Here is a 9,144-nt window from a genome sequence, read left to right as displayed (position 1 = left end):
TTATTTTCCTCCCGTCAAATACACAACTTTCAAAAACGACGGCCGCTTATATTACACAAAGCTTGGTCTTATATAAATCCGCCTTAAGTAAAGGAAATACGGGATGGTGTGACTTTTTCTCCGACTAGAACAGTTTGTTTTTTATAAGTAACCAAGCAACGAGGCTAAGAAATTGGAAAACATGGACTTTTAAAAAAAAGTGAGAATACTGTTTTTACTGCTCACTCGATGAAATAAAATTTCATCTTACACACAAACAAATAAATATCCTCTATGCATTTTACATTGGCGATTATAATCAAATACTACCATGTGTAATAAAATTAGATATTTACAAACTTGTCTTCATCATAAGTGCCAATGTGCACAAAATATATAGTCAGAAAGAATACAAATAAAATGATTAAATACAAACAATTACAAAAGTACATGATAATTTGTACAGTCATATAGTATTTTTGTAAGAATTTATAGCAAATAATTTGAAAGCACTGAAATATCTAAATCATATGTCAAAGCTAACAACACACCTGATACACCAGAGGTGTTTCACTCATTTTTAATTCAAGACTGGATAAGTACGGTAAGGTATTCTTAAATATAATAACAATTATGTTTACAAAACTGTTATTTTGTAAAAATGGTTTCCCTTTTCTTTAAGATACGTTCATGAATATATACATTGTCTATTCAGTCGTCCTTCTTTCTTTAAATTCTTTAAGCCAGGCTTCTGCGCACGGTACCTCTAATATATTTGCCACACGTGGCCACCGTGCAATATCGTACAGTAGGTGCACATGTTTCACACGTGACAAGGTGTCCGCATGGTAAGAAAACGATACAGACGTCATTAACATGACACTGTGTACATAAACATTGTTGTTTTAACATATCATTTTCCTCCTTTAGCCTTTTCTGCTCCCTAATATGTGCATCAACTGTAGTGAAAATAAAATGTGATTGAGATCTTTTTATTATATACTGATTAATGAAAAATTGAGAAATATTGATGTAAAAATTTATTTTTCACTGCAGTGAAACATATTTTCCGTTTTTGCACTGATGTCTTGTCGGACTACTTTGTTCTAAATTTAAGATATTTCTTTAAAATTGTAAAGTCAAAATAAAAAAAAAAAAAAAAAAAAAAAAAAAAAAAAAAAAAAATATATATATATATATATATATATATATATATATATATATATATATATATATATATATATATATATATATATATATATATATATATATATATATATATATATATATATAATAAACAGAAAATATAAAATTCTTTTTCTATAAATACAGGATATATTTTCATCTTGTGGAATGTAATTTTCATACCACTCGATGAAAATAAATCCTGTATTTAGAGAAAAACTTGAATATCCTCTACATATTCGAAAAGAAAAACAAACGTCAACAATTTTTTGTCTTTGATATTCATATCTTTTAAAGGTTATATAAAGTATATCATTATTATGTTTTAAAAGTAATTAGCTATAAAAATAAGAGTTTAAGACCTTTATCATGACACGGCCCGGTGCTATGCATGATGAAGTATGTTCTCGAGCATGGGCAATCTGCGTAGGGTAGTAAGAACACCCTTTAGACAGAATGTCGTAGAAACAATGCAAATTTGAACAAAGATGAGGAACATTTTGCGGTCACGTTGAACTTGGAAAAAAGAATGATTATAGATAAATGAAAATCAAAAGACCACACGATCCCAGCATATATAATAAATTTATATAATATATAATCTAGAAAACATTGCTAGATTATTGTGTGTAAATAGATTTTTAAGCAGTTAGAATTTGGCAAAAAGTTGTAACGTTTTGTTTCTTGATTTTTGAAAAAAGAAAACCAACAAGAAACATGGCAATGCTACGAAACCAGGTTCTCAATTATCACCACTGTTGAAAATTATGTTGTCATTGGAATATAAATACAAGCAATGTACGGTATACTTTTGTGCATTAAACCCAAGACAATTACCCAATGGTGCTCAAAAGCAATCTGAATTGAAGCTTTCAAATACTTGCGGAATAATATACAAGTTCAATTAACATCTCATTCCTAAATCAAGTTATAGACCTGAAACCAATTTCCTCTTTTAGTAACAGTGACCTTTTATTGATCCTAGGGAACCCAAAAGCAATTCCAAGAAAAATCTTCACATAAGATTTCTATGCACAAAGTTTATTGAAATATCTAATTCTAAACTCTAATTAATGCCTGAAATCAGATTTTCTATTTTTAGTAACAGTGACCTTGACCCAAGGGAATCCAAAGGGTTTCTATAAACCAAAGTACATTAAAATATGTCAATCCAAACTAAAGTTATCGACCAGAAATTTATTTCCTTTTTTTGTAGCATTGACCTTGACCTAGGAGACCCAAAAGCAATCGTAAATGAGGTCTTAAAATAACCTTGATATACACCAAGTTTCACTAAAATATCTCATGCCAAACTTTAGGTTATTGATCAGAAACTTAATTTCTATTTTTAGTAACAATTACCTGTACCATAAGGGGCCAAAACAATCCCAAGTAATTTTTTTTTCATATTTCATATACACAAAGTTTAAATGAAATATCTTATTCCCTTGAGAATAAAAGGAGAAGCTGTGCAAAGAACGAATTGTTCACTATATATTCCATATAAGGAAGAAATCAGAGGATCATATTATCCAATCATAAAACTCCGACAATATGCGCCAGGGCACTTGATGACAAAGCTTCTGTAAAAGTTTGGTCAAAATTCCTTAAACATGTAGGAGGAGTTGCGAACAGAAGATATTGTTCACTATGTATTCTATATAAGGTAAAAACCCCAAAAGGACCATAATAGGGTAAAAAAATATGCCATTACAAAACCCCGACAATTAGCCCTAGGCCACTAGATAACAACACTTTTGTGAAAGTTGGGTCAAAATCCCTTGAGAAATGAAGGATGAGTTGCGCAAAGAAGAAACTGTTCACTATACATTCTATACGAGGAAAAAAACAAAGGGTCATAATTAGGTAAAAAAATTATGCAATCCCAAACAGCAGGGCACTTGATGACAAAGCTTTAGCGAAAGTGTAGCAAAATTCCATTAAAATGTAGGAGTTGCACACAGAAGAAATTGTTCACTATGTAGTCTATATGAGGGAAAATATAACAATGGGCCATAATTAGGTAAAAAAAAATATGTAATCACATAACCCTGATATATAATATTCGTCAGGGCAATTGATGACAAAGCTTCTTTGAAAGTTTGGTCAAAATCCCTTGGGAAAGGTAGAAGGAGTTGCGTACAAAAGAAATTGTTTACGCCCGCCCGCCGACATATCTCAATCTAATAACCAGTTATTTCCCTCGGAAAACCTGTTATTTAAATAAAAATTTCTTACGGCTTGCGGGCCTTTCACGTGTCGTTTGCTTTAAATTTGCCCGTTTACTTCCGCCTGACGACATACTTGACACGTCCTGTTGTCTGGCTTGGCTTTTATTGCCATTTACATTCTTAGCAGCAAATGTTCTGTCGTCATCATTATGACGAGTCGCAGTTTCTGGTTGGTTCTCAGACGACCCATTGTTAAGCAGTTTCTCATTACCCCTGGCAACAGCACCATTTTCTCCAGAGGCGTTTTGAGAAGGAGTTGCGTCTTCATGTCTATTTCCTAAACTTTTTGTTTCCTGTGTTGTTGCATTCTCAGGTGCAGAATTTTCTTGAGATTGAGAGTCTTCGATTTCAAAGATTTTCTCGAGTAGGTTTGTAGCTGTTAAAATTCCATGTCCTATTTAAAGATATAAAATATAAATTTATCAACATTTTACTTTGTTAAAAAAATTAAGTCGGTACAATTTTGAATGAGCACAACTTGGGCAATTCCTTACCGACAAACATTTGAATTGATGAAAATCAGCGACTAAAGTGGATAAGAAAATAACATATTTTTAATCCGAACACATTTCTTCGGATAAAATTTGTTAAAGGAGATATGTTAATTTTCAGAAAATTGTAGACCAATACAGATTTCCTTTGAATTCGAGGTTTAAATTATTATTCCCCTTCTGTCATATTATACTTGCGACATTCCAATTATTTTGATTATATTCGAAAGGTGGTCGAAACTTGTCTAGAAACTCATCTTGGCGGTCAATGATCGATTACAGTAAAATCCATAATCGATATGTTTCTGTCAATTATAATTAATTCAATAAAAAGATTATATAAAAAAATTCATCTGAAAATATACACAATTCTGTTTCGTTATATAGTATAATACATTTTTAAGATAACATATTGTGAATAAAGACAATAAAATAATATAAATATCTAAATACATGTAATGAGAAAATGGTAATGAAAATTTAAATATTTACAAAAACATTTTCACAAGTTAAACACTTGTGATCGAGTGGTGATCAAAAAGTATTCGGAAAATTTTCGTTTTGATTACTTTACACTTATTTAAATTATAACACGTTTATAAAGATAAAGATACTCATATCTAAGTACTTTTGTGATTAAACTATTTTGAATTTAGCATGTTCCTTTACTTGTACAAGCAAGGGGTTCAAGCCGTACTAAAACAAATGCATGGAAAAGTCTAAGAACTACAGATATAATCATGTTAAATATCCATTAAATTCTAAATTGGAGATCTCGCACATTGTATTTTAATCAATGATGGAGGCATGTTTTTTACCCTGCAACATTATATTGTGTTTCATTTGGGAAAGCACGCATCTCAGATTCTTGGTGACTATTAACAAACATTGCTTGAGAAAGTTTACAAAGCAAACGCTTTAATCACAGTTGTTTTAAATTCATTAAATTCTAAAAGGAAAACAAAACGAAGAAAAAAAAAAACAATCTAGATAAAAAATGTTTTTTATGCAAACCTGTTGAAGACAGGACCATTCTGATAGCTCTTCTAATGACGTCAGGATGATAACCCATCTCCAAGACGCTTTGTGCAGCGTTTGTGTGCATCAGTCTATCTATGTCTGCAGACGCATTTCCGGAACCTCTGTCTGCTGATATGCAACGTTTTGATATGTTAATTTAATGCATAAGTAAGGAATTAAGTTATACTTCATCTAATTAATATATAAAGGTAGATGTATTTAAAACTGGAAAATAAAACAAAGCTCAGTTTTGAATTTCGGAAATATAATAAAATATTGTTTTTACACAATTCTGACATAGACATGTATGTTTTATAATTTCAAGCATATGTAATTAAATTTCTAGTTCTATTAACCACAAACATTTCGATTTATCGATTAGCATTTGAAGTTATGTCCAATTCCTTTTAGTTCTTGTATTTATATGCTTTCAAAGCTTTATTGTTTAAAGAAAAAAGAAAGAAAAAAACTACCTATGCCTTCAGTTCCTTGTGTTGAAATTGATTCACTTCCGGTTTGCTGAAAAATACAGAAATATATTTATGAAAATATCTAAATACTGTATTATCTTTTTTTGGGTGCACTTTTTTCATAGAACATTGGATTGGTTTGTGTATTCGAGCCAGTATTATATTTATAACGTTTTAAGAAATAATAAGGAATCAATCTCAACGGCTGTCAAATTGTATTGTACATTTACACAATTGAAAGTCTACAGTTCTTATTTACTTAAGGAATTGATCCGAACAATGTAAAGAATTTATATCGGATACGTTTTATATTATATGACTTACCTTTTTCGATACAGACTTATCCTTACATGCTTTCAATTAAAAATTAAATATATGTATACATCAAACATATAATTATGTCCTTTTTGCTTGGTATGAAAAGTATTAAAAATGTAAGTATTAAAATATAAATACGTTTTGTGAATACTACCATTTGCACGATATTCACGAACTCTCTTCCTCTAATCTGTCGTACGTATGCACATTCAATTGACCATCTACTATGTTCTATACAAGTATCATTTTGTTCCGACAAATGACGTAATCCTGTAAAATTCATTAATATGATAAAGGCATTGTAAGAATGTCTTGTCTAAACTATTTAATAACTAACCTAATTGATCATGAATTGTTAAATATCGACTAATCTTGGGCAATATCAATATTAACAACCCAAAGCCGCTTTTGCCTGCTTCTTATGGCAGTTTCGAGGAATTTTTTTTTTTCACGTGAAAATTTTTTTTCCGCATTGAAGCCATGATAAAAAAAAACAACAAAAAAAAAAACAAAAAACAAATAAAAAAAGGAAAAAAAAAACAGAAAAAAAAAACAAACAAAAGAAAACAAGGTGACATTTTCAATATGTCGATAATCTATATATTCTTCTTTGATTTGTATCACTATCTTTTATTCTTGATTCTCAACTAAGCACCTAGGTTGATAATATAACTTGAAATGACTGAAAAAGTAAAAACAAAATTGCTTTCCCAAATAATTATAAGGAACACATATAAGTTAATGTTACCACTTAACAAATAATGAAAGGGAAACAACCTGTAAATACCATATTAACGAATCAGAACGAGTTCTGTCCCTTGTAAGAATATACGTAAATAGAGGATATCAAATTAATAATTTCAATACTGAATTTATTGCACCAGTTGAATATAATTATATTATGCGAATCTATGGCGAGCATAATATTGTTTTATTCAACAATTTAATAAATTCAGTATTGAACATGCACGAATATGATATTCTATTTTAAGTGAATAAGAGTCATTTGTTTCATTGATGCACCCATAGTATAACGATAACATTTTGCGTCTTTACACCTATATGTCTGTATTACGTAAATGACGACGCGTCAAAATATATGCACGGCCGTGCAATACCAATTTTACAGAGTCGAAACTCGGTACGGGTCTGTGATAAATGGCCTTATTCTCTTGTTGATGTATTTCGACACAGATAAAGCTACTTATTGTCGATATGCAGCAATTTTAGATATTACATCACAATCGTGAAGTTGCTTGTTATCAACGTTACGTAACAACTAGTCCTTTACATTCATGCAGAAGACTAACATTTGAAAATTTCAAAGTGTGTGTTTTCGCACAAAAGCATACTTATTTTTGTGTTGTTTATTTTGTTCTTAACTCTTAATTAACTAACAGCATATAACTTGCCTTATAAGTGGCCGTTTTCACATAAATGATGTTTAAATGATTAAATAAACGCTGTTGAAAATAGATAATTTGATAAAGATAAACAAATGTTTTCAAATGTAGGTCATAATATCATGGTACGAGAAAGTAAAACAAAGGCTAAGCAAGAACCTTAATCAATCACAAGCTGTCATCAAAATTGGAAACACGGAGTCGATTGCGATTGCGTATGTAATATCAAAACAAAATGAAAACTTTATTTAAAGGGGTATCATTTATAAGACTATGTGGTTTTCCACCGGTAAATAAAACTATTTATCACATACCCGTGCCGATTTTGTGACTCCGTAAATATGGTATTGCACGGCCGTGCATATATTTTGACGTGACGTCATTGGCGTTATACAAACATAGTGTAAAGACGCGCTAAATCTTAGCGTTATGCTATAGGCGCGTCAATGAAAAATGACTCTTATTTCACTTTAAACGGACTTTATTTTGGATATGTGATAAATAGAATATTAAATTCGTGTAAGTTCATTACTGAATTTATTGCACTCGTTGAATAAAATAATATTATGCTCGCCAGAGGCTCGAATAATATAATTTTATTCAACTCGTGCAATAAATTCAGTATTGAACGTACACTCATTCAATATCCTCTATTTAAGTCTAGGACTTTTGGACTATTACATAACTTGGGCAGGTTAAAATCATTAAGAAAAATAAAACTTTTCCGGTCTATGACATTATGTTGTGAATTTTGTTGATGTCTTTTTTTTCTTCTCTAATCCATTGGGTTTTCCTATATATAAATGTAGTTGGATAAAAAGCATTGCTTAACAAAATGAATGTGACTAAAATAGCACTACCTGTTGAGTTATTTGAAGATTGGTTCTCTGTAGTCGTTTGCTGTACATCAACAGGAAGTAGTGAAACAGACTGGTTCCCTCCTCTTAATGAAATCACATTGCTTGCAAAAGACGAGTGTTCAGAGTTTTGATTCGTTTGAATTTGTGATCCAGTCTCAACTGCAGACGACACATTTACTTCCGTTAATTCATTACGAAAATTGGCGTTAGACTGGCTTCTATTAATTGTTGAAAGGTTTGAGTGAGATTCTCCGGTAGAACTTTCAATACTTTGTCTTACTGAGACATTTACTTCAGAATTACGAATAAGGAAGCTGCAGTTTGGATTTAATTCTCTATGCACTTCTAAAGGATTTTCGAATTCTGTCCAATTTCTTCTACGTCGCGCGCAACAATAGCAGATGACTTCATCTCCTTCGTTTGCGTAATAAAATCCTGCACCAGCCAATCTGGTAATATAAGGTTTGTTCTCTTTTGGGAAAGATCGGAGGGTGCTAAATCTTAACATTTCATATTTCATAGTAGTCCGTGGCGGAACTCGTTGTCCGTCTGCTATTTTGTTAATAACTGTCATCATAGGTTCAAAACTATATGTTGTGTTTGATGAAAGTGTTGTTGTCTGTTGCTCAGATGAAGTCTGCTGCACACATGATGTCTGCTGTTCAGATGTGATGTGTTGCTCGGATAACGTCTGCTGCACAGATGACTGCTGTTCAAATGTCGCGTGCTGCTCAAATGTCGCTTGCTCCTCAGATGTCGCGTGCTTCTCAGATGACGTCTGCTGCTCTGGAAGCGTCTCTCCATTTGGTGTCGTCTGCTCTTCATGTGAAAGCTCGTTCTCAGATTGGGTCTGGTGCTCAGGTGTGGTTTGTTGCGCAACTAAAGTAGAATGATTTGATGACGTCTGCTGATTTGATGTCATCTTCGGAGAGGACATAAGTGTTTCTCTTACCACGAATGTGTATCAAAGCCTGGATTTTGTCGAAAGGTATCGAAATTGATTCAACTCGATTTCTACACATACATTTTAATTTTCAGATCAATTTTTATTATTACTTTTAGGACTTACAGTCTGTTTTGTTTTTATAATCTCGTACCTATTGTACAGATTTGAGTATATATTGAGTCCGTTTAATTTCGCTATGATTCACACGATATAATCTTTCACATATTGCATAATAATTATA

General features: G+C 31.4%; 1 protein-coding gene across 1 annotated transcript; it reads right to left on the bottom strand.

Annotated features, from left to right (window-relative positions):
* Nucleotides 1–518: 518 nt before the first annotated feature.
* Nucleotides 519–8,879, bottom strand: LOC132715230 (baculoviral IAP repeat-containing protein 2-like). The gene is made up of 6 exons (XM_060698222.1): nucleotides 7,958–8,879; nucleotides 5,701–5,729; nucleotides 5,380–5,425; nucleotides 4,901–5,032; nucleotides 3,403–3,789; nucleotides 519–938 (listed from the first exon to the last, which is right to left on the bottom strand). The coding sequence occupies exons 1-6, from the start codon at nucleotides 8,877–8,879 to the stop codon at nucleotides 718–720; spliced, it is 1,737 nt and encodes a 578-aa protein (XP_060554205.1). The 3' UTR covers nucleotides 519–717.
* Nucleotides 8,880–9,144: the final 265 nt, after the last annotated feature.

This window comes from Ruditapes philippinarum, unplaced genomic scaffold (genome assembly GCF_026571515.1).
Source record: "Ruditapes philippinarum isolate M1 unplaced genomic scaffold, ASM2657151v2 ctg1951_1_1_1_1, whole genome shotgun sequence".
NCBI classification, from domain to species: domain Eukaryota; kingdom Metazoa; phylum Mollusca; class Bivalvia; order Venerida; family Veneridae; genus Ruditapes; species Ruditapes philippinarum.
The sequence above is the reverse complement of the archived record's forward strand: the minus strand, read 5'-3'. Positions and strand labels throughout refer to the sequence as shown.

Excerpts from the sequence above, each read along its gene's own strand:
- LOC132715230 (XM_060698222.1), bottom strand. The coding sequence starts at position 8,879 with ATGACATCAAATCAGCAGACGTCATCAAATCATTCTACTTTAGTTGCG. Across the intron at positions 5,426-5,700 it reads ATAAGTCTGTATCGAAAAAG|CAAACCGGAAGTGAATCAAT; the intron begins GTAAGTCATATA and ends TGTATTTTTCAG. Across the intron at positions 3,790-4,900 it reads AATGGTCCTGTCTTCAACAG|GACATGGAATTTTAACAGCT; the intron begins GTTTGCATAAAA and ends ATCTTTAAATAG.